The 26,521-nt window shown below is 39.9% G+C and overlaps 1 protein-coding gene across 1 annotated transcript in view; it reads right to left on the bottom strand.

The window, feature by feature from the left end:
- CAST (calpastatin) overlaps window positions 1-26,521 on the bottom strand; it is a 117,001-nt gene that overhangs the window by 43,885 nt on the left and 46,595 nt on the right. Inside the window, 4 exon segments of the mRNA XM_017859661.1 lie at window positions 955-1,068; window positions 1,465-1,521; window positions 3,199-3,240; window positions 8,327-8,386. Coding sequence (XP_017715150.1) covers window positions 955-1,068; window positions 1,465-1,521; window positions 3,199-3,240; window positions 8,327-8,347 — 234 coding nt within the window. The 5' untranslated portion in view covers window positions 8,348-8,386.

Genomic DNA, 26,521 nt, shown 5'->3' with positions numbered 1-26,521 from the left:
GGACACCATGATAAGGAAATGTTTACTCACTTCTGTTGTACATGGTGCAGTGCTAGGCACCAAGTAAAGCTGGACTCAAGAGCCTAAAACGTTCATGCAGCTAACATGAGTAGGTCAATCAGGCTAGGTAGTGACTGTGGTAAACTGGAGTACACATACCTGGGGTAATGGCTCTAGTCAATTGTTGCCAATGTGAGCTCACTGTTGCTAGACAGTCCGATTTTTCAAGAGAAGTTACAATTTAGGATGTTATGTGAAATACCCTGACTTTGATTGCTGGCAATTAATTAAAAATAATTTTTTAACAACATTGTAAGCCAAACAAAATACACATGTGCCTTTTAAGTGGTAGATCACAAATCTGTGATCTCTGATATAAAACATATTGTGAAGCAAGCCCCGTTATTATCTTCCAAGTGCCCTCCATGAAAAAGTATTTCTTGTAGATGTTAATTCTTCTAAAAGCTGGCTGCTATTAACCACATAATTATGGAAGCAATTACTAATTTTTGGCTCTGTAAGTTCAACTCTTCTACAGCACGACCCTAAAAATGCTTTAGGATTTCCATTTAAAGAACCAGATAATTCAGGGCACATATGTTCCCCAGTCCAGGTGTGGGGGGATCCAGGAGGCAGCCTCAATCCAAAGCTGCTTGTCTGGGAGACAGCAGTGCCTGCTGCCCTGCAGTCACAGCTGGTTATTGCTGGGCAGTGGGAGAAGGATGGAGAGAGCATCCCCTAGGCCAATCTGATGCCCTTCTCAGGCCATCCATACATCCAAGTTTCTATAAGTCTATTTGAAAAACCAACAAAATAAGAATACCAAATCACTACAATACAAAATATATTCAGCACAGCCCCACAGATTTAACTACACACATCAGTGTTAACAGGGGAACCATATCTTATTACCCAGTTGATGTTAAGGTTTTCCTATCAATCTGCTTCATTTACCTTTGGTTCTGTTGATTTCTCTGATGGCTGCTGTTCAGCTGATCTGAAAACTGCTTTTTTATTGTGAGCATCCTTACTTCCTGTATCTGATGCCTGCTTGGGTAGGCCTTTTTGCTGAAAGTACATACACAGGTGCCCACACACATATAAAGACATCGTTAACAAGATGGTAGTCTTAAACATAATACTGATACATTATAGAATAAAAATTGTTCATAACAGTTGTGCTGTCTGTGGTTCTAAAGTATGTGAATTTGAATTAGTGTGATGTACATGTGACAATTTCACTTTAGGTACAAAATCTGAAATAGTGCAAATCCTTCCCCCAAAATTCAGCAAGAATCACACAAATTGTAAACACTGCTATTGCCACATGACGGCACCATTTTAGCTGAAGAAACTAATATCCAACTATTCATTGTAGGGATTAGTTTTGAATTGATGAAAGATTTTAATTATATCCCACCAAAAATGTTGCCTTATAATTAAGTCCTGATAATAATCATTTACCTCTGTGTGTCCTTTTGGCTTTCCTTCTTGGGATTTTTTCTCATGAACCACAGACAGCTGTCAATTTCAAAAGATTAAACTTGATTACACTGGAATCCAACTTGTAATACTTTCAGACAAGAACAAGAACAAAATTCCAACTAAAACATTCTGCCTTTTTTCAGGAAAAGAACACTTAGGCCCACTCTTTAGGGTCACAGAAGTAGACATGTGCTATCAGGTTAATAGTAACCCTGTCAGCAGTCTCTGAGAATGGTGATTATCAGAATAATGAAAAATTTAGTATTTCATCTGAATAATATTTTCAAATACATGTATATCTCTAAATTACTGGTTGTTTTTCACAAATATACACAGATAACACATGAGCCATGTGACTACTGAGTTTGTTGAGAGCTGATCCCACTCTAGAAAATATATTTTAGGCCGGGCATGGTGGCTCACACCTGTTGGGAGGCCGAGGCAGGCGGATCCCAAGGTCAGGAGATCGAGACCATCCTGACTAACATGGTGAAACCCCGTCTCTACTAAAAATACAAAAAAAAAATGAGCTGGGTGTGGTGGCGGGTGCCTGTAGTCCCAGCTACTCAGGAGGCTGAGGCAGGAGAATGGCGTGAACCCAGGAGGTGGAGCTTGCAGTGAGCCGAGATCGCGTCACTGCACTCCAGCCTGGGCGACAGAGCAAGACTCCATCTCAAAAAAAAAAAGAAAAAAACAAACCAAAACAAAACAAAAAAACAAACAACAACAACAAAAAAATACATATTTTTTTAAATCTCCTTTCATAGGATTTACAGAGTTTTTTTTTTTTTCTTTGTTAGTAGAGAAGATCTTATCACCAGAAATCCAATTTTCTTGAGATTCAGTAGATAATCAAAAGTATTTAAAGTGGAATAGAAGACAACTTCTACTTAGCTACGAATTCTTCACTCTGGAGTACCCTGTGTTCTATCATCCCCAGGGCCACCAGGAGGCCTTCCACAAAATCAGACAAGCCTCACCTTTCACCCTCACCTGTGCTTGAAGTACCTGGGCTCAAATATCTATGCTTTTCCACAGGAAATCTTGTGGTCTTATCTTAGCACTTGCTTTAAGTGCTTGACAAAATAAAACGCAGCACCTCATTGAAGAGAAACATTTGTGTTGCCGTACACACCCTGGTGTTCACCTCTACACAGAGGCCGAATGGCATTCATTCTGGACAGTCATGGGTCAGGAAAGCAACAGAAGCTAGCCTCCTGTGTAACTGTTAACTAGTTCCACCAACTGAGATAAGATTGTCACGATAAACCCAGCCAGCCTCTTAGGAAAGATTCTCATCTGTAAGGCATCTAGGTGCTGAGTTCAGCAGACGCCTTATTCTTGATGTCTCACTGGAATTGGAATTGGATATTCACTACTCTTTGCCTTTTTTCCTTTGTTCCTCTTGCTTTTTTCTTTTTTAAAACAATCACTATACATATAACAAAAAAACTAGATTTGAACAAAATACTTATGAAATAGCGTTTTCATCTATAAATTATTATATATTCTTTTTAACAATATATGGACTTAATGTTATGAATATTTTATATATCCTACATGTACATAGTCATTCAAAAGGGTAGCCCAAAAATTAATTAAATTAGCCAGCAACCCCCTTTACCATTCACAGCAGTGCCAACGTAGGAAGTTGATTATTCATTATTATTAAAAAGAATCCAAATATCTCACTAGCAGACTTAAACTGTTTACCTTGGTTGATTGTGACTTCTTCTCAGGTTCTGTTTTTACAGCCTAAATTCAGAAAAAGAAAAAAAATGGAAGAAAGAAAAGAAAGATAGACATAGTTTACAAAGATTATCATAGATTTTCTTCAACTGAGGAAACTCAAAAGAGATGATTTTTAATGTAATTATAAACATTATCAGTTAAGTTTATCACACTTTGCTTGAAATTGCAACTCTTTAGATAAACAATTATGTATACTAGTTAATATTCTGCTCTTACTATTCAGGGAGCAATTTATATCTTCTTGCTAGGTATATCAAAGATACGTAAAGATTTATTATTATTTACATTGTAACAAATACATGTGGAACAGAAAATAAAAACCCTCATCACAAAGCCAAGGGCACTGTGTTTCCATGCCACTAACAAGGTATTTTTATCAGTGAAATACTCATCACAGGTTTTGGCTGACAGTGTAAAACAATGGGTTGGTGACAGAATTGAGGGCACAGAAAGCAGTGAAAATTATTTTTAGTGCCAGAATGTGGCTGATGGGCAGCTAAGCCTACAGAAAGTCCATGATGGGATCTCAGTGTTAACAGAAGACTGTGAATTGCAGCTATTAGCACATGCTGAGCGGGTGATGTAACCATTAGTAAACAGAGATGCCCTAGTACAATGAACAACATCACCTGTTTTTTGTGTTTTTTCTTGTTAGGAAGATGTGGTCCTTCCATCTGTTGGCTGACTGGAATGGCCTAATATAAGAGCACAGCCCCAGGTATAATTTTATTTTATCTGTCAGTCAAATAAGTAACATGTACAAAAAGGGTTAAAATGATTATATCAAGATTCATTCTATTCATCTATTGCATCTACTCGATGCATATATGTATGACTCCAAGAAGTTGTAGGCATATTTACATTCTAAGGTCCTACGCAAATGTTTCAGTTTGTGTTTACATTTTTTCAGTGAAGGTTTTTTTAGCGAAGGTTTCCATTAATAAAATTAATTTCTCATTCCTTTCCTTTCCCTGTGTAGAGACTACATGAATAGTATTTTTTCCTATGTATCCAATGTTTAGTTATGATCAAATAGTCACAGATGTTACTGAAAGTTTTATGAAATTCTGTCAACATAATCCCCCCAAAATTGTAAATATTTAGTGCATGGATTTTTATTGGGCACATCATAGTCCTGTATGTAGGGATTAATTTAAAGTTCTAGAAATGCTTCTAAATAACTGGTTGTAATTTAGCATCTTTGGTATGATATTTTACAGTTTTATCCAACTAAACATTACTTGTGTAAACACAAGTAAGTACATGCATGCATTCTCAATATAGGCAAGATATAAAATCATGAATAAAACTTGATTAAACATTTCATGAACTTTTCAGTCAGAGATTACAAACTAGGGTCCAATGCTTCCTGCCGTTTCTTTCCTTTTTATCTGCTTGGTGGTATCAGCACAAACTAGTGGTTTTTATTTACTTTTTTTTAATTTGAAGAGGCTAAAGTCAAATGTCCTCTTAATTTATCATGTCTTCTACTTCAGTAATGAAGACACACACTTTCCTCAAATAATGGCCCCTTGCTATGACAACACACTATTTTGGGAAGGAAACAAAGCTTATGATTGAAATGTTTTTAAAGAAATTTTAAATTTTGGATCCTTTCACACTACATTCTCATTAATGAGTTTCTATTTATGGTACTATTCTTTCAGTTTATGCAAATATAATTTATTAAATGATCAACAAAGAAAATAAGCCAGCTGGTAGTATAGTGGTTTGAATCTATTAATATCTTGCAATTTGGCAATCAAGATTTTGCATGGGAGAACTCTACACTGCAATTAAGAATGTATGTTCACAGACACAAGCAGCTTATAACGCAATGTATATTTAAATCAGTAACTGCTAAATTTATTTTTGTAGTGGTTGTGCTGAATATAATAATGATGACCGTAATAACTAATGTGTATCAATCACCCCTCATGTGTCAACTCACTTTATCTTCATAATAATCCTATGAGATAAGTATTATTATACCCATTTCACAGATGAGAAACTGAGTTTAGAGCAGTTAAATAACTCCCTAAAGACATCCATGGTGGACCTGAGGTTGTGTGTGTTCTAGTTACTGCACTGCACTCTATCCCCAGTATTGGCCAACAGACAATCCAATCTGGACACTTGCTTAGGACAGGAATTGTCCAATATACATTATGTTTCCTTACACAGTCTTGTGAGGCAGGTACTATTATCACCTTCCTCCAAACTGTACCGATAAGGAAACCAAAGCAAAAAGGGATTGTCCAATATCACAGCTGATGTGGAACCAAGTTCCAGGGAAAGACACTTGAGGCCAAAAATGGTCCCTACTCAGCCACTGGGGACACTTCATCACGTGCATCTTATTTTTGTTTCTCCCTCTCTTCTCTCTCCTACTTTCCTCCAGTTTCATAGGACTGCCAAGAATCCTCATGATTAGTGCTTAGAGAAGGGTGAAGAGTTTGCTGACATTTGTTCTAGGTAACAGGCCACGCTTGAAATAAACATTGGTCCTTGAGCTGAGGCACAGGGGATTAGAATCAGGCAACAAGATGAAAAGAATCAAAAGAATAAAAGGAAATCCTATATTTCTGGCTCTCCTTCCTATCTCTTTTCTACGGTTTTCATGATCTCTAAATTCAATGAGATTATTTATTTATTTATTTTTGAGACAGGGTCTTGCTCTGTCATCTGGGCTGGAGAGCAGTGGTGCAATCACAGCTTGCTGCAGCCTTGATCTCCTGGGCTCAAGCCATCCTCCTGCTTCAGCTTCCTGAGTAGCTGAGACTACAGGAGTACACCACCACACCTGGCTAATTTTTTGTAGACACGGGATCTTGCTATGTTGGCCAGGCTGGTCCCCAACTCCTGGGCTCAAGCCATCCTCCTGCCTTGACCTCTCAAAATGCTGGGATTATAGGTGTGAGCCACTGAGCCTGGCCTTAATGAGAACTTTTATTTTGTAGATGCTTCTGGAATATTTTTTAAAATTAGGACTTTTTAATTTTAGGCTGCATACAGTGGCTCATGCCTGTAATATCAGCACTTTGGGAGGCTGAGATGGGAGGACTGCTTGAGCCCAGGAGTTTGAGACCAGCCTGGGTAACAAAGCAAGATCATGTCTCTACAGAAAAACAAAAATAATAACCAGGCATGGTGGTGTGCCCCTATAGTTCTAGCTACTCAGGAGACTGAGGTGGGAGGATCACTTGCACCCACGAGGTTAAGGTTGCAGCAAGCTGTGGTCATGCCACTACACTCCAGCCTGGAAGACAGAGCGAGACCCTGCCTCAAGAGAAAAAAAAATAAAAGATTTTTAATTTTTTAAGATTAAGCTTGACACAATAGAGACAGCTAACATTAATTATAGATTATGTAATGTATATTTTGAAAGCAATTTATAAATCAATGTAAATTTAAATACTAAATTTAAAAAATGATAATTTTAGATTAAAATTTTAAATGAATGCTAAATGACATTTGTAAGAACTTAGATGTGGATAGTGTATTTCTAGATATTTGTAATGTTCTCTGAAGATGATTCAAGATGAAGTCATATAATCCTTTGATAGTACTAAGTTATAGTGCCACATCACCTGGGATAGGAAACTACAGGGATAGCACAGTAATATGAAAGACAGAAAACAAAAGTAGGTTGGTAATTTTAAACAAGGGCAATTTAATAATAATGGAGTTGGGGTAGCTCTTAAAGGTATTAAAAAATATTGGCGGCTGGGTGCAGTGGCTCACGCCTGTAATCCCAGCACTTTGGGAGGCCGAGGTGGGTGGATCACAAGGTCAGGAGATCGAGACCATCCTGGCTAACACGGTGAAACCCCGTCTCTACTAAAAATACAAAAAATTAGCTGAGTGTGGTGGCGGGCACCTGTAGTCCCAGCTAATCGGGAGGCTAAGGCAGGAGAATGGCATGAACCTGGGAGGCGGAGCTTGCAGTGAGCCGAGATCGCCCCATTATACTCCAGCCTCGGCAACAGTGAGACTCTGTCTCAAGAAAAAAAAAAAAAGAATATTGGCACACAAACATTAGTGGCGAGAATTTTGAAAATGTTCCCTTTTTAATTCCCTCCCCTGAAATATTCTCAAGAGACAGAGCTTGAGATAGAGTAACTTTAGGGAGAGGGTTTAAAAGGCAGCTGCAGCCAGCTCTTCGGAACAAAGTGGACAATCCCACTAGAGGAAATTATTTTATTTTTAATTCTGAAATTCAAAAAAATAATTTTAAGAATAAATCCCAAGTAGAGCTCAAGAAAGGTTTGTCAATAAAATGGTACCCCACAAGACTCAAATTTCAGAAAAAAAAAAAAACAAAACTTGAGAAAGCATCTGAAATAACCAGTATGTTTTATGTTCATTTATTATAATCTTTCATTTTATATTTATTTTAAATGACCAGAACAGTAAGACCATTTTAGCAAGAAATTAATAATTTATATTCTCATTTCAATGTAGAAAAATGTACTTAGAGAAATATTTTCAACTAAAAAACTCAATCAATATAGGATCAAAAACAAAAACAAAACTGGCCACGGGCATGGTGGCACATTCCTATAATCCCAGCACTTTGGGAGGCCCAGGTGGAAGGATTGCTTCAGCCCAGGAATTTGAAACCAGCTTGGGCAACACAGTGAGACCCTGTCTCTACAAAATCAAAACAAAACAACAATTAGCTGGGCATGGTGGTGTGCCTCTGTAGTCCCAGCTACTCAAGAGGCCGAGATGGGAGCATCGCTTGAGTCCAGGAGGTTGAGGCTGCAGTGAGTGTAATCACATCACTATACTCCAGCCTGGGTGACAGAGCAAAATCCTGTCTCAAAACAAAGCAAAACAAAACAAAACAACTCTAGGTGACTCCACTTTTCTAGATAATCTAAAACCATGTAGATGATGTGTAAGGTAAATATTGGAAGGAAGGCTGAGTTTTCAAAGACCCCCATAAATTAGGAAGAAAATGTTTACTTCCATAATTAAAACTTCTTAGCATATATAACTTATCGTCAACAATTAGTCTACATTTGTTTTGCTTTGCAGCACAATCAACTTAAATTAGCACTCACTCAATTAGCATTCTTCATACCTTGGTTTCTGTGGGATTCATACTGGAAGACTTGCTGGTGGCACCAGAGGAAGCTGACACCTAGAAAGGAAAGAAAGAAATAGAAAGTTTGATTCTATTTAACCTACAATCTACATGGTCCTTCAGCGCCTCTTAACCATACTGCCTTGGCCCTTTACCTTTGTTTTACCCAGTTTAGAGCACAAAAATCTAGTAGGAGGTGGTGTCCAGTAGTGAAAGCCTTTGTAACCAGATCAAATAGGTTCAAAATTTGGATCTGCTATTTACTAAACAATCTCGGATAAGATACTTACATTTTATAATCTCCAGTTTCCCAATCTCAATTTTTCTTTAGTAGTTAACAACTACCTTGTAAGTTTATTGTAAGAATGACTCCCTGGCACATAATGACTGCTCAGTAAATATTATAATTACTGTTTATGTTATTTTCAGAAAAAACATGGACTTTGCAACTCAACAAAATTTTGTTCAAGCCCCAGCTCTGTCAATTATAAGCTCTGTGACTCTTGAGCTTTAGTTTTCCAGGTCCATTTACATATGAAGGCCAATAACATCTATTTGCAGGGTTGTATTTGAGATAATGTAGCAAAACGTCTGGCAAATTGTAGGTGCTCATTAAATTGCCAGTGTGTTATTCCTAATACATAAGATAGAAGGACAAAACTCCCGGAAACAGACTTGGGTGGATGCGAACTGTCCTTTCAGTGTCACGTAAGGAAGAGAAGGTGGAGACAAGGTTGCAGGGGGAATTCTGCTACGTTATCTATCTCATCTAGGCTCTTCCTTAGAAGGCAAGAGGTGATGAATAGTAACTATTCAAGAAACACCCTTCCTCGAGATGCTTACAGTGGTGCAATCGGCCTCTGTGATCCAGTCATCTAAGTACTGGGATGTGCGTGTGGATACTTGTATGGCTTGGAGTACTATTCTAGTACTTAACTTGTATTATACTGGCTAATATTAAACAGATCATTATCATCTTTGCAAACTCCTACCCAGACTCATTTAAACCTCCTTAACATTTAAGTCCGTTAGGTTTTAGAACCCAGGGATTCCATCTGGCATGAGCTGCCTTCTTAAGTAACTGACTGTCAGTAAACAGCTGCTACACTGCCAACAACACCCAGGGAAGCCTATAAGATGAACCTTACTCTGTCTCTAATGCCTGGCCCAAAGCCACTTCAGAGGCTGAGTCACAGGGCAGCATGACCCCATCCCTGCTTCTCCCTCACCTTCCTCCACCCCCAATACACTACCATTGAAGGTGATTGTATGAAACCCACTATAGCCTATGGCCCATTAATAAAATCACCTTCCCCACAAACCTCAGTTAATGTAGAACATGTTGATGCTTGTAGTTAAACTATAATAATTTATAGATGGAAATACAAAGCTTTAGTATACTTATTTTTCAAAAATAATCATATAAACATAACTATTTCTGAGAAACCTTAGGTACCAACTGGACACCCCCTTCCACCAAAATACACACACACACACACACACACACACACACACACACACACACATAAACAAGCCCCAGTCATTGTAGCAGGGCATGGAAGGGCCTCTCTCACATTGTTTTTGGTATTGAAAACGGGAAGATGTACCAAGGTAGATTTTCCCTCTATCAAATTAATGGTTAAATATATGAATATCTGTATTTTTCCTTGAAAATATCTTTAAAATGTTATGGAGATTAATGTCCCTGTATTTATATAATTCTATCCTTCCACAATTGGAATTGGTTGTACAAACTTCTATTCAAACTCAAGAAATTCCATTTAGCTGCATTCCATTCCTTTAATGATTCCCCTCAACCATGCAACACCAACACAGAAACCAAACACTCTACGTGAAAGTGCTTCTGAAGCTGAAAATCTTTAGGTAGACATAAACTTATTTTCCACACAGCCAAATGTATTAAATCATTCCTAAAATCACATTGCCCTGAATTGTCCAGCCTGCCTTGTTACTTTATTAAACAGTAAAGTGATCCTCAAATTCCAGAAAGGAGAAAACTTTCAGAGGGCCCCCATGAACAGAAAATCTCTATACAGAATAGCTGAAAATCAACAATGGCACAGGGTATAGTGGGAATTCAGCTGAGGGCCTTGGCCCCTGTTGGCAGCACAGATTCCTGCATGAAAGTTTTCTTCCCTCACTAAGGCACTAACCATTTTAAAACTGAAATATGAAAGCTGCTTCATGGGAGCTGGAAGTAGGGAATATGCCCTTTTCGATTATTAACCCATTCGATTCTGGCTACAGCTTGTTCAATTTTTATTCTCTCTGTAAAGACAAGCAACTTTCAATATTTGTAATCTCTGGTGAAGGACTGAATACACTTTCATTGTATATTCTTCTGCATTGTTTGAATTTCATATCATTGATGTGGATAACGTTTAAAATAAAAATTGTGAAGAGTTAATCCACAGCTCTTCAAAGAGAAAGCACCTTAGTGATAAGGCTTAATACAAGCTTTAATATACAGGCTTTAAACAGATGAGAAAAATGGAATCTCATGTCCAAGATTTTACCAGAGTTCATTGGCTCCCCAAGTGTTTACCCAGAATATAGTCTGTGCCAGGTGCTGTGCCAGGTGCTGTGTCAGGTGCTGGGGACACAGAGGTAAAACCAGTAGGCATGTCCCTGCCCTTAGGAAAGCTATAGCCTAGTCAAAGATGGCATTAGTAAAATAATCATATATTATTTGTAGCAATAATTATTTGCTACAAAGGAAAGTCACAGGGTTCCATGAGAATATAGATGAAGGAACCATAGCTAGTTCAGGGGAGAGTTGAGACAGGCAGTTCTGAGAACGTGACCAGTTATGCGGTGACAGGAGGATAAGGAGGGATTGCTCAGGCTGGAAAGGAGCACTCTCTGCACGAGGACCCTCCAAACTGTGTACGCCAGGCCTGGGAGCTTGGCCATCTGACTTCTAACCCAGGGTCCCTCTACTGCAGTGCCTGCCTCTTGGCTGGTCCTCCTAATATCAACGGGCTGCCAATTTTAAAGCACAACCATCAGTGCTCATAGACACCAAAATGCCTCTAAAGAATTAATACTGTAAATCAGAGTATAAGGTGCTGCTATCAAAACACTACCTCTCCCAAATGACCCATGTACCTATCTTAATATCCTGAATATTAGTAATCATTTATAAACTTGAATTAAGGCACAAATCAGAGTGACAAGAAGCAGAGAAAAGTTCCTTAATAGAAATCACTCTCCAATTACCCACCTATTCAACAATTGTTATTTAAAAAGCAATGTAGAGATGGGTGCAATCGCTCACACCTGTAATCCCAGCACTTTGGGAGGCTGAGATGGGAGGACTGCTTGAGTCCAGAAGTTGGAGACCAGCCTGGGCAATATTGTGAGACTGTGTCTCTACAAAATATTTAAAAATTAGCTGAGGGTGGTGGCAGGCACCTGTAGCCCCAGCTACTTGGGAGGCTGAGGTGGGAGGCTCACTTAACTGTCTTATGAGATTGGATGGGAGTAGGGAGGGTTTTGAGCTTCCCAGCAGGTCCTGGCAAGTGGGTCAGGATGGAGGGTAAGGGCTTCTGTAGAAGCTGGAGGAGGGGGGACTCCTAGAATGTGGGCTTGTCCATTGTGCCACTACATGTAGCTGATGGAACAATCATTCCCTCAACTCCTTACTTCTTTGTCTACCACACATTAGAGTCCCCTGACGTCTTCCTGGCCTCCTGCCAGGCACCTCCCACTGGATTACAGGAATCCTCTCTGCCTCCCCTCCAGCCATTCAGCCTCCCTGTGATCTCTCCCCTTGACCCCAGCTGGCTTGGCTCAGAACTTGCACAGAGTGGGGCATCAGATGTGTCAGAATTCTTTCTCCTCATGCCAGACCTTCCTTCCCTTCTCCACCCCATCACTGGCAGCACTCCCATATCCTCCCACCTGCAACACTACTTGCCCTTCACACCTGAATCTGTCTTTGTTTGTGGAGGGTTACTAAGAACATCATGCTGCGTGCATGTTCCCTCCTTCTCCACTTGACAATTCATCGGCAGTTTCACTTGGAGTCACTAACTGTTCTCTCCTTGTTGGCTGCTGTGGCCTCAGGGGCCCTAGGTTCCCTCCCTATACCTCTGACTTGTTTTCTTCTGGAAGCCTCTTCCACGTGCTCCATTCTTCTCTGTATTCTTGTTTTTAACTTTCAGGTTCAGGGGTGTATGTGTAAGCTTGTTAAACAGGTAAACCGCGTGTCATGGGGGTTCGGTGGACAGATGATTTCATCACCCAGGAGATAAGCACAGTACCTGATAGGCAGTTTTTCAATCCTTACCCTCCTCCCTCCCTCTAGTGTTCTTTAATATTCAGTCTCTGCCTTTTCTCTGATGTTACTGCTCCCCCTGAATGTTGATTTCTCCCCATGACTTTAAGTATCTCTTATTTTGAGAGCAATTCTTCAAACCTTATCAGCAACTTTACAACCAGACTGCATTATTTTACCTTAAAGAGAGGAAGCCAAGAAAGATAGATATAGGCTCAAATCCCTGCTCCAATGCTTATTAGCACAATTAACTAACCTCTTGGAGCCTCCGTATTTCCTCATCTGTAAAATGGGGGTAAAACCATGAAGCTGCTCTCAGGAAATCACCTGGCCTTGACTCACCCATTAATTCAGTGCAGTTCCAGTCCTTATCACCAGTACATCCTTTCTACTGCTAACCTACTCCAGGTCTAATCACCTATCACCCATACCTGGATAGAAACTCCCTTCTAATAGTTTCCATCTAATAGTTGCCATTCGTACCCTTACTTGTCTCTCAATCCTTTCTGTCTATGGCTGACTAATCTTTCTAAAATAAATGTCTAACATGTTTCCACACTGATGAAATATCAGTAAGTCCAGACAAAGTCTAACGCCTTCTGCCTGGTTTTTAGATTCTCCATTATTTGACCTCTCTCATCATGGCCGCACATCGAGTCTCCCCTCTAGCCATGAAGGTGTCCTTACCATTTCACCAGCTCACATCAGGCAGCATAACACACAGGTTAAAAGAGTTAGAGTGTATTCTAGTCTCAAGACCATGGTGGAATCCAGCTGATATTTAATGCACATGCAGCCTTGAGCAAGCTGCTTAACCTCTCTGTGACTCAGTTTCCTCATATGTAAAACTGAAATAGTAACAATTCTTATCTGGTTCAATTGTTTGGATAACTGTTTTAAGGATAAGTTAATGCATGTGAACCAATAACTGCTTGGCAAGTGATAAGTGCTGGGCAAATGGCAGTTATTGTTATCATCATCACCATCACATTCCCTTCCACTTCTGAGCCTTGCAACTTGCCATTCCCCCTGCCTAGAAGCCTCTTCTCTGCCCAAGTCCTGTCTTCCCTACCCTTGAAGATTTAGCTCAAGATACACTATTTGCATCTGCTTTAGCTCTTCTTATCTTCTCAACTCTTGTGTTGGTATTTCTCACTTTAACACTGAACCATGTATTCTGAGTTGGAGGGTTACTGAGTTCCTTTCTAAGTGTACATTATGTCTTATCAACGAAGCTATAAACTTATCAAGAGGCAGAGGTCATTTCTACTCCCCATAGTGCCTATACAGTAGCAGAGAGGGGCTCAAAAATCACCGCTGATTCACATTTTTGTTTCCATTTTCCAGCTGTCAATTAAAGTCTAATTTAAACGAGAATAAAATACATTTTTAATACTTTAAGTTTTTTTTTTTTTAAGCTGGAATCAAGAACATACTTAATAAATCAGAAGACTTAAGTTTCCATCTGGATGGCTACTAAGTGGCCGGGACTCCATGGGAGGTCAATTAGGCCTGCTGAGCATCTAGTTTCTTATCATGAGAATACCATGCACCCTACAGGGTTATTGTGAGAGTCAAATTAGATATCAAATGTTAGAGCAATTTAGGCAAACCACAAAACAATACAAAACATTTTCTAAATTAAAAAATCTGACAAATCAATAACTAATTTTTAACTTTTACAAATAGCTCTTCTAGATGTACAAGAGAAAAACAAATAATTTGTCCTGAGCCATGATCAGATTCTTATTTAATAACATATCTCAAATACTGAAATAAAGGCAATCATGGATGAAAAAAATCCTTTCCTCACAACATTTATAAAACAGCCAAATGTGAACTCCATGAGGGCAGGGTCCAGGCCTGTTTGAGTTACCACCCATCCCCATCCCCATCCCCAGAGCCTCAACATAGTAGTTGCTTAACAAATATCTGAGATAAATGTATGAATTTGTGCATGAATAAACACAAAAGTATTATTTGATGGCACAAAACCAACATTGTCTGAGTTTTATTATTTGATCATCAGAAATTCTGTTGACAGCACGGGTCAGAAAACTGATTAGAATAACACAATTTAAACTTTAGGTCATTTAGATTATTATTGTCATCAACCAGGAGTTGTACAAGTTAAAAAAAAAAAAAAAAAAACCACATATACGCAAAACCCTGAGCTGCTTCCTGTAAGACACCTGCAACAAAACAAGGCTGCTCATGAGAGGTTTCCTAAGGAAGACATGGACATTCTTTAAACACCTTTTATAGGTCTATTAAATACAGGCTCCCATTTTTCTTTCTGTAATGATGGATTATTCACTTCAGGAAATGAATATTCAGATGTCTGTTGCTTGCCATGCTGTCACACCATGACATACATTCTTACAATCCCTTTAATTATGAAGTATAATAATGGCGCTTTTAAAGAGACCTGCAATAGAGTCACCTAACAAGGTATAGTGTTTATGATAACAGAAAGTGTGATTCTGATTAGAGATAAACAATGGATCATCTATGAATGAAGTTTAGCTGTCTCTTTTGGGGAGAATATGGCATTGTGCTAGCAGATCCAGTTACAGTGCCAACTTATATCTCAGAACATAGTATTTGACAAGTTTGATTGTGGTAAGATCTTAGGTACAATACAATGCTACAGGTGGTCAGAAGAGGGAGACTATTTCTGAGGTGCCGGTTTGGAAGATGGTTAGGAAAGGCTTCATAGACAAGGCAGGGACTATTTATTGGATGCTTATTGCAGTGTCATCTACAGGGAGGTGGGGACTTATAGAATCTTCCAAATACCAGGAACTGTGACAGGTGCTCTATGTATCTGATTTCAATATATCTTCATAAAATCTTGATAGGTAAACATTATTATCTGCATTTTATCAATGAGAAAACTGATGCTTAGAAAAGTTAAATAACTTATCTAAGATTACACAGTTAAGAAGGGGCAGAGCCTGAATTTGAACACAGATATGACAACAATGCCTATGAACAAGTTGACTGCCCTCATTTCAAATATTAAAACAAAATATTTTGATTTTACAAAATGTGTAGATAGAGGCTGGATCAGGCAGGCATTCCAGGTGAGCAAAACAGCTTGCGCAAGATTTAGGGATAGGAAAGTAACAGAGATATTCAGTCTAGAATGCAACCGGTTAGATGAAGTTGAATGCAAAAAAACTAGAGAATTTGGACTATTAGGGAGAAACTGAAGATAACTATAGCTTGGCAGAGCAGGCTGTACATTCATAAAACATATTACAAGGAAACAGTTTAGTTAAAAATAAAGAGCTCTACTTGTTCTAGGGAGTGGAGAGCACTCTAATGCAACGTGTGCGCAGACCTCAAAATAAACATACAAACGTTCCCTAGCAACTGCGATAATAGTCACAGCTGATCTGTGATCTAAATCCAAGCTAAAAGGACACCTGGCCATATTCTCTGAGTGTCTGATTATGAGCTCTGATACCAGACCACCCCAAGATCTTAGAAAAAAAATCCACATAAGGCATGAAGTTGAGCTTCCAGTTCTACAAGGCAACTGCCTCATTTTCATTGCTTTCTAAACTCTAGTTTTCCAGTGCTTTTTTATGGGATAATAATTTTGTAAGTAAGTAGAAGAGCAAGCCACACAGCCTAGGTCAGTCATCAAAGAATAGAAAAGCAGATTTTTTTCCTGAAGTTGTATTCCTGTCTCTAGGGGTTCCAGTTGCTTCTCTTGATGCATGAAATAATTCCATCTATGTCTAATCTCTGGCTGCCCAAGATAAAGCAAAACAGGGGAGTCAGGTCCAGAAAATGCAGCCTACTTTCTGCTTCTTGTCCCTCCCCTAGAGAAGGTTTGACAGGTGAGGATTTACATAAGCCTGTGAATCAAGCAATTTCTGTTAACAGGCACTATAGGAGCCATGAGGAAGACTGTACTTGACTAGCCATGTGACTTGGAGCTCTTAACCTTTCTTGCACTCCTTTTCTTTATTTGTAAAATCTGTTGGCCTTGAGAATCCTTTAGTTCTGCAATTCTAATATTATATGCTATTCTTTAGTGAAGGGTATTAAATAATGTGCTTAAGGACAGATGTTCAATTGGGAAATACAGGGGTTAAGAGCATGGGCTCTGAAGTCCCATAGACCTGAGACCTAATTCTGGTTGCACATCTACAGGCAGGCTGCTTAATCCTTCCAAATGTGACATTTTTAGATTCATTTAACGGATATAAAAAAATGATACCAACTTCGTAAGATAGCAGTGAGGATTAAATGAAGGTATGTGTATAGGTGCATGGTTTGGTGCCTGGCACATGGTACATCAACAGGCGGCAGTGATTTGTATTATTTTATGAATGCCAACAGCTTCGAAAGAATCTTTGCTTGGACTCAGAATGATAGAGTAATTCTGAATTCTGTGCTGACCGCTGTGTGTGTTTTTTGTTTGTTTGTTTTTTGTTTTTTTTTTGCAGAGAATCTTGCTGTGTTATCCAGCTGGAGTGCAGTGGCATGATCTCGGTTCACTGCAACCTCCACCACCTGGATTCACACAATTCTCCTGTCTCAGCCTCCCGAGTAGCTGGGACTACAGGTGCACCCCACCACACCCAGCTAATTTTTATATTTTTAGTAGAGATGGGGTTTTATCATATTGGTCAGGCTGGTCTCAAACTCCTGACCTCAGGTGATCCACCTGCCTCAGCCTCCCATAGTGCTTGGATTTACAGGTGTGAGCCACCATGCCCAGCCTGAGCACTAGTTTGAGAAGTTACACATATCATATTAATCTTGCTTATCTTCCTCAAAGAAAAGAACCTGCAACATTATTTTACACTGTGGCATTTTCTTTGGACTCAAATGCATGGTTGGTTTAGGTCCATGTTCCAGTCAAATAAAGAGGAATCTTGATAGCAAGAGCACATACTTGTAACAACCCTGACAGATTAAGAGCTTATCTAAAGCATATATGGTTATTGATGATATGATTATGGTATAAGAACGAGAAATTCTGGCCAGTCACAGTGGCTCACACCTGTAATCCCAGCACTCTGGGAGGCCGAGGCGGGTGGATCATCAGGTCAGGAGATGGTGACCTTCCTGGCTAACACAGTGAAACCCCGTCTCTACTAAAAATACAAAATGCACCTGTAGTCCCAGTTACTCGGGAGGCTGAGGCAGGAGAATCAGTTGAACCCAGGAGGCAGAGGTTGCAATGAGCCAAGATCACGCCACTGCACTCCAGCTGGGTGACAGAGTGAGACTCCTTCTCAAAAAAAAAATGAGGAATTCTGAGCTCTGCTGAACAATCATCCCAGAAGCCTTTCTACTTCCTTCCATAGGGCATTCATTCCTTAGGTGTAAACCAAACAGACAGCAGTTTTTGCAGTGGCTCTGTGAAAGGACCACCATTTTCTACAGTCTATTGTTGTACATTAGTGCTTTACTCCTGGTGACAATCTCTGTCTCTTCACACTTACATTTGGTTAAAAGAAAGGATCACATAAGATATGAGGATAAATTTGCAAAATGACTCTTCAAAATTACCTTCCAGCCAGCTTAAAATAAGATATTTGATGCTAATATTGCTATCCCAGGTTACTGAAGAACCTAAATGTTCCCTAAAAAGACTGGGACAAAGGCATACCTGCTTGTCCTGAAGTACCTCAAGAATACTTGTCCTCTTTAGTCTTATGTCCCTAAACCCCAGGAACACTGATACTTGTGACTTTCTGTTTCTCTGTAGCCGCGTCCTTTCTTGCACCACAAGGAAATAGTAGTATGTTGTAGACATTATCAATCCCAATATTGCTATCATTTTATAGGCAGATATTCTGGAACTAATATTAGGGGAACCCCTAATGTTGCACACATTATACACCCAGTATACAGCTCGGCTGCCAGGGTATTTTTAAAAACAGGATGCCATTTTCAAATGGTCAAGTAATTAAATTTTCAGAAAATAATATATGTCTATTTCTGTAGATCAGGAGTCTAAAAAGCAAATGAAAACATGTATAGGGTGATGTGAATATCATCAGACCATTATGAAGGTCAGGCCAGTATGAATATCATAAGGCCAGTATGACGATAAGATAAGCATGTGACAAGCTAGTACATGTATTCCCCAACCTAAAGGCTTTCAAACATTTTAAACACGTAGTTCAGGTCTAACAAAATTAGTCTGTGTTCTAATAAAAGAACCCCCGTTTGTTCCAGGCATGAAAATACTGAATAAAATTTAACATAAAAAATAAAATACATAGGTAAGCTTTAAAGAAGAGAAATTCCCAAGTAACCTAAAGGGGAGGGAACTCTTAAGTCCTCTGGTGAGCAAGGCTGAGAGAGAATGACTCACGGGGATATCAGAAACAGATATAACAGCTAGGAACTAGGAATTGAATTCTCTAAATGAGAAAGGAATCCTGGCTACAGGCCCTGTGCTGAGTTACTAGTTTAAAGCCAGGAGCTACTCAGAACTGATCATCCACAAACATAAGCCTTGACAACTGCCCACCTGTCCAGAACAATAGCAAGGAAGCTTTCTTTCTGGCTGGAGCCATGAGTGTAAAAATGCACAACGCATGAGAAAAATAAATTCCAAACTTGTGACACTGGGCACTCAAGGACCAAATTTATTCCTGTAGAGTGGAAGCACCAAGCCAAGATATTAATGCCGTTGCAATCTGAATGACCGCAGGCAGCGACATACTAAAAACCACTTGGTAGAGGCAGATCTACAACATTGGGGAAAAGGACCCTCATGGAAAACAATCTTCATTGAAGATGAATTTCAAGCCACATTTTTAAAACCTAATCAGGAAGTAAAATAGCATGTGGGAGAGTCAGTGTTACAAATATGGGAGAAATTTTACTTCAAGAATTAAAGACAGGCTGGGTGCAGTGGCTCACACCTGTAATTTGTCTATCCTCTTTTGCACCTTGGGTTGAGTAGTGAAGAAAGAAACAGAGGTGAAGAAGGAGGCCAAGGCAGGTGAATCAGTTGAGCCCAGGAATTCAAGACCAGCCTGGGAAACATGATGAAACCCGGTCTCCACCAGAAATACAAAAATGAGCCAGGCATGGTGGCTCTCACCTGTGATCCTAGCTACTTGGGAGGCTGAGAGGTAGGAGGATCACCTGATCCCAGGAGATCAAGGCTTCAGTGAGCTGTGATCATGCCACTGCACTCCAGCCTGAGTGACAGGCCAAGATCCTGTCTCAAAGAAAAAAATAACTGAAACAATAGAAAAGTGGGAAGGAGACTTTTAAAAAATTTAAAAAATAAAAGACACAAAAGAAAAAATAAAAAACCCAAATCAAAAATAGGCGAAAATACAAACTACACGTAACTGCATACAGACTTAAGTGACTAGAAGATAGATCTGAGGCCTTTACTCAGAATACAGCACAGAAAAATACAGAGATGGGACACATGAAAGATAAGAATCCTGAGAAACAAAAATGCTAGTTACTGTTTCAGTTCCCTGATGCAGACTCAGCTCTCTAAACCTGACATATCTTTTAAAATAAAATACTATAAAATGATGCACGTCTACAAGCATGAGGCACTGTTTTAAACATATTGTTAGCATGAGAATACTCACATTCAGGGACTCTGATAATTATTAGCCATAGTAATGGAGTCCTGTAAAAGGGTTTCATTTTCCCTACTGGATACAAACACAATTTTCTACATTCACAATAAGGAAAAAGTATACGTAACTGAAAAATGTGTAAGTGATTCTATTCCCTGCTACCTTCCCTGGCCACTCTGTTAGTGTAGTTAATAAGGAGACAGTAGGTACAGGAGGCTGAGCTCCTGATTTCTTCGTGGGAACAGCACTCACAGCTCACACTTTCCCCAACAACTCTATCCTAGGCAACTCTGGAGGCCCTGAGGTGTGGCCTAGGTCTTTGACTCTTACGTCACTTGTGTGGGGAACCTCAGTCCATTATAGAGTTCAGGGAGTATGCTTGCATACTGAGCACTTTAATCTGTTATGGCAACTTTGAGTGAAATGTGAGTGGTCTATGACCTTGCTCAGGCTCCAAACGTGGACCATGAACATCAGTTGGTTTAGTTCATAAAAGACCTTCCCTGTGAAGGTTGATGGGATCATGAGGTCAAGAGATCGAGACCATCTTGACCAACATGGTGAAACCTCGTCTCTACTAAAAATACAAAATTTAGCCAGAAGTGGTGGTGCATGCCTGTAGTCCTGGCTATTCAGGAAGCTCAGGCAGGAGAATTGCTTGAACCCAGGAGGTGGAGGCTGCAGTGAGCTGAGATTGTGCCACTGCACTCCAGCCCAGGTGACACAGCGAGACTCTGTCTCAAAAAAAAAAAAAAAAAAAAAAAAAGTTAACCAAAGTTAACACACTCAATAAAAGCAGACCCAAAATCCTTTTTTCTAACATATAAAATATCTTCCCCAAATAAAGTTAAATGTTACTTTTTTAAAAAAAACAGAGTGTTGTAAAGGCATCTGTAGGAAAACGAATGGCAACAAAACAGACCAAACAACAACTTTGAAACCAAGGTGTGCTAACCATTCCTGTGAGAGGAACCAGGGAAAATGACAAAAGGTGAGTAAACTGTGTGTGAAGTTTTCCGTCTCTAGCTAAGGGGATGTATTTACCAGGCTGCAGCTGCCAAATAGGAAATTAGAAACTAGATTGAGAAAAATGAGTCATTAGAAAGAATTCAGGGGCAGGTTATTCTGATTGTTGATGAACCTGTCTTTGTACTTTTGCACCTCGGGGTGAGTGGTGAAGAAAGAAACAGAAATGTGAGCAGCAGAAACGCATAACCCTCAGAGCTTGCCTGGAGGACTGACAACAAACACCCAATCAGTTGTGGCAGCTCCAGTTAAACTGTGTAGAGCCCCAGGACAAAATGAAAATCGCAGGTGTTACTGACACCTGATGGAAATCCAGTCTGTTTACAAGGGAAGAGTAGCAAAAACATCTCATCAGAATGTCCTAGAATTAACTAGAACTCTCAATCCCACAAAAAAGCACATGCAAAGGTGTGCAACAGAAACGGGAGTGTCTCAGGGGAAAGCACGGGAAGAAGAGACTGACTGGGAGCTGGAAGTATTTCACACTTATGAGCAGTCCTGCCTTAACTGACTGTGCCCCACCAGAATAACATCTCAGTCACTAGGATCTGCAGCTGTTGGCATTTTCTGCTTTAGCCTTGCCTCCTGGTTGCAGGTTTCCTTTAAGGAAATCATATTTCTACTGTATATTCCCAGAAAAACAGGCTCCCAAGCTTAACCTCAACCCTCTTCCTTTAACCTTTCACTCTGCTTTTACAGCATCGTGATAGCAGTGCCATTTAACACTTTTCACATTGCCCTTTATATTTGTTATGTGGGCCATACCTCTGTATGCCTAGCATCATGTACGGCCGATTGCAGAAACTCCAGAAAAAAAAAAAAAGAAAAAGAAAAAAGAAAGAAAGAAAGAAAAAAGGGTTCCTTGCTCATATTTTTTTTGATTATCCACTCTATAGTCTTTAGCCAAAGCACAAATAGATATTAAGCTTCAAAAACTCTACTTGTAAATCCTAGAGAATAAAAATGAATATTATTTTATCATTTCTACCTAACCAGGAATAATCTACATTAACATAACAGCATCTTAGGGCTCTACTCATATTAAGATAAAACTAATCTTTTTTTCAATCCAATAAATATTGAGCAATTACTACGTGGAAGACACGAAGTAGATGCTATAGGGGAGTCTGTCTTTAAGGGACTCATGGTATAGTAAAAGTTTGCATTCTGAGAGACGAAATCACTGTAGCAAAATGAGAATTTAGTGTGATAACTTTTCATGCACTGAAGCTCGTTCTTTGAAAAGTGTACATGGCAAGCTGTTCAATATGTCCTGAAAAACAATATAGTGTGGTAGTTCTTATTTTCTTAATCTGTAAAATGAGCATAATAGGAGCATCTACCTCATAGTTACATTATCATCACAGCACATAAGGGCTCCATATGTGCTTAGAATATAGTGTTTTCAGTAAACGTAGCTGTTACTATTAATGTGTTATAGCCACATTAGAACTATTATTAGAACTATTGATACAAATATTAATAATAGAGCTATTAATACTCTTTTCTAATACAGATTATACTAATCTATTCTTTTACTAGAACCTATTACAGTCACCTTTTAATAATCTATTAGTATTGCTTAGGGTAGACAATAGAGTACTATAGCACATGGGTCCAACAATATCACCTTGCTAATGGTATGATTACACAGTTTCTGCCCACATCGCAATGTTCAAATAAACAGATTTACTCAGAAGCCATCAAGTCTTAGGAGATGTAAAGTGGCCTTAAAAATTGGAAATCATGTGACTGGGTAATTATTTTTATGGTTTTCCATCAAAATGGTATGGCTCAATTCTTTTCTTTCTTTCTTTTCTTTTTTTTTTTTGACACAGGGTCTCATCGCTGTTTCAGGCTGGAGTGCGGCAGCACAATCACAGCTCACTATAATTTCAACCTCCCAGGCTCAACTGATCCTCCCACCTTAGCCTTCCAAGTAGCTGGGGCCACATAGGTGCATGCCACCATGCCTGTCTAATTTTTAAATTTTTTGTAGAGACAGGGTCTTGCTATGTTGCTCAGGCTGGTCTCAAACTCCTGGCCTCAAGTGATCCTCCCTCCTCAGCCTTCCAAAGTGCTGGGATTACAGGCATTAGCCACCATGCCTAGCCATTTTTAATATCTTTTATCCAATTAAAAAAAATTGGAGGTAGTACCCAACCAAAGTTCATTTAAATGCATGAAAGTGCTTTCGGTCACACTCTGACATTCACTGGGAGCAAAAAGCTCTATCTAATTCAGAATTGTCACCCAAAATGCCAACAGTATGCCTTTTGAGAAACATTAAGATGACATTTTTAAGTCAAGAGCGTCCACAGAGAAAAAATAAAATGCAATGGTTGTGAAAACCTCCTGTAATTTTCTAGTATGCAGATTGCTAATTCAATGTATCAGAAACACTATGCAGTATGTTCTTATGAGGTTAGACACACCTGTACTAAAACAGATATCTCAGATTCGTATGATCTCCAAATTGAGGGAATTATAAAGTATAATGAAAGAGGAGATACAAAGATACATATGGACACAGGAGAACATGGGTTGGGTTATGGAGTTTTTATTTGAATAGGACTGATTAAGATAGTTCATATTTTGAGAAAAAGTAGTATGTTTCCACCTAAGAGGCAGTGATCACTTAAAGTCAACTGTGATTATAAACAATGAATGGAAACATAAATACTCAGCTGATTTTAAGAAGTTATTCAAATGAAAAGAAAATGTTTTCTTTTTCTTTTTAGTTTCACTCTTTCAAATTGTTAGTTTACGTACTATCTTTTATGTTTTCATTGCAGGAGAGATGTTATACTCAGTCAATTCTACCAGAGAATAATCAAGGAACCAAAACTCCCCACTAATTCTATGTAATCAACTATTCTCATGCATTGGGACTCTTCTTTCAAAGCATCTGAACTGAACCACAGCCAATATGTATACTTGAATGTGCTGCTTCATAAACACTGTTTCACAGTCTACAAGGCATGCTGATTCGTAATAGACACCAGGAGTCCTTGCTACACACACACGGGATCCCTAGTCAGCCCCATTGCTATAGGTGGCTTATTCCTTCTCCATCAGTCTACAGATGTGGCCTTTCCTTGTTCAGCAAGATTTTGCTAAATTTCACTACTTCATTTTAATCCTGTACTGCCTCCTAGAACCCAAGCAGCACACCCTCCCCACCATATTCCCAGCAACTCAATATTCCTTTTAGATACTGAAAAACCAGTGCGCAAAAGTTGAATTCATTCATCAGAAAGAAGCAACCTATATTAATATAAGCTCTATTACTGATTAGGAAATAAGACTTTCCCCTTTTGAACAGTAGATGCCACTCCTTGTTGAGCTTCCCTGCAATGCAGAGGTTTTTCCCCTGAAAAACATGTGAAACAGCAGGAACTTTCCAGAGCTGCTGATTAAGCAGTTAAAGAGGCCCCAAAGTCCCGATCCTTAGGAAAGCTGCCTAATCTCTGCCTCATTTTCTGAAGCTGTGCAATGGGAATGAAGAACTTGCCCCCTGTCTGTGTATAAGTGGAGAATGCCGGGTCCCTAACCATATAGAAGAGATAGTTAAATCTCTGTGAAAACACTTCGTATTCTTAAAAGATAGACACAAAGTAACCCTCAGTGATGTTATTCTACAACAGTCTCCGGTTGTGTAAAGGAAATGGAACGAAACAGGTTACAACACTTGCCACGCCACACCCAGCATATATCAGGTACACAGAAAGGTCAGAGTGAGCTCACGCTCTAAAACGGAGGTCATCACAGGGTGGCGGCAGGGCTGGGGAGGAGGAGGGCTAGCTCCAATCCTACAGATAAAGGTGCCAAACCAAACTGACACAGCTACTGCTTTCCTTCTTTCGGCACTTGTCCCAGGCCACACAAATCCCGTTTTGTAACCCTACGCGTCCGGTCACCAGATACATTCCCGGGGGAAGGGGCAGTAACAGTGTTACCGACAGGGAGGAGGAGTCGCCAAGAAACACAGTTAAACTCAGAACGCACAGTATTGCCTGGGTCGCGATAGTAGGAAGAGCGCACGTCCAGAGCCTGGGGAGTCCGCGGCAGGGTCCAGGCCCCGGACACGCAGGGCCGGACGCTGGGGGACACAAACCGCTCGACCCAGGAGCACGCGCGGCCTGGAGCAAAGCGGCGAAAGACAGTACTCACTCTGCGTGGACTCAAGACCCTGGAAACCTCGGCTTGGTTTTCAGGAGGTCTGCATTCCTGGCTGGGCACGGCTCCCACGGTTTCCGCTTGGAGCCACAGCCCAGCTCTCTGAGTGCGACGGGGCGGGGCGGTCCCGGGAAGGCGACGCAGGATGCTCCCCGCCCCTCTGCCCGGCAGCCCCGCCCCAGGAGCCCGGGATGCGTGGGGAGGGAGGTGCCGTTCCGTGGACTCGTCATGCGCCTGGCATCTGGAGACTGGCTCACTCAATAACGCAGCCTGTGATGTGGACCACGTGCTGTGTGGGCTGCGCACCGCCGGCTGATGACAGGTTACCGCTCCCTTGGCTGTCACCCTGTGACTACCAGAATAAGGGAACGACGGTGGGTGCTCTTCGCAAATACGCTCCCCCCAAGACTTCTTTTGAAACTATAAAGTGGATTAATAATGACTACAACCAGGGATTTGCAAATGCAGTTAAAACTATGTAATGGATTTCTTTAAAGAGTAGTTTAACAGTGAGAATTCTACCGGATTACTTTATATTATATTACAAACTTCAAAATTAATAAGAATAGATTTGAAGCCACTGAATACAATATAAATTCATGAGTCTATACTGATGTAAATAAATGAATGAATAAATAAATAGAGGAGTTAAGCCACTCTTTCATATAGAAGAAGGTCAACTAATAAATATTGAATGAATGACGGAGTCGGAGAAAATAATTATAAAAATTTAAAAAATAAATGAAAAGCCGTACACCAACCACATTATAGGTTCTGAACCCTAAACTTGGGGTGTGAATGAAGGAGATGGTGATGGTCACTGTTTGAGGAACAGAGACCTCAGGACAGGCTGGACAGTGCTGTGTTGAGTCATGACAAGTGATGGCCAGTGGCATGAAAAAGGTGAACTCATCCACACAACTTTTTACCCCACCAGGCAGCCAAGGCAAGTAGGGCCCTCTGATGTCCCCTTCAGGGTACTCCTCACAGCCACCTTATTTTTTTTCTTTTATTTCTGTCAAAAATGTAGTGAAATAACAGCCCTTCCAACTTTAAGATTCTAACATTTCCAGAGCAGAACACCCCATCCATATATATATA

The sequence above is a fragment of the Rhinopithecus bieti genome, unplaced genomic scaffold, assembly GCF_001698545.2.
Source record: "Rhinopithecus bieti isolate Rb0 unplaced genomic scaffold, ASM169854v2 scaffold_50384, whole genome shotgun sequence".
Taxonomy (NCBI): domain Eukaryota; kingdom Metazoa; phylum Chordata; class Mammalia; order Primates; family Cercopithecidae; genus Rhinopithecus; species Rhinopithecus bieti.
This window is presented reverse-complemented; position numbering and strand designations above follow the sequence as displayed.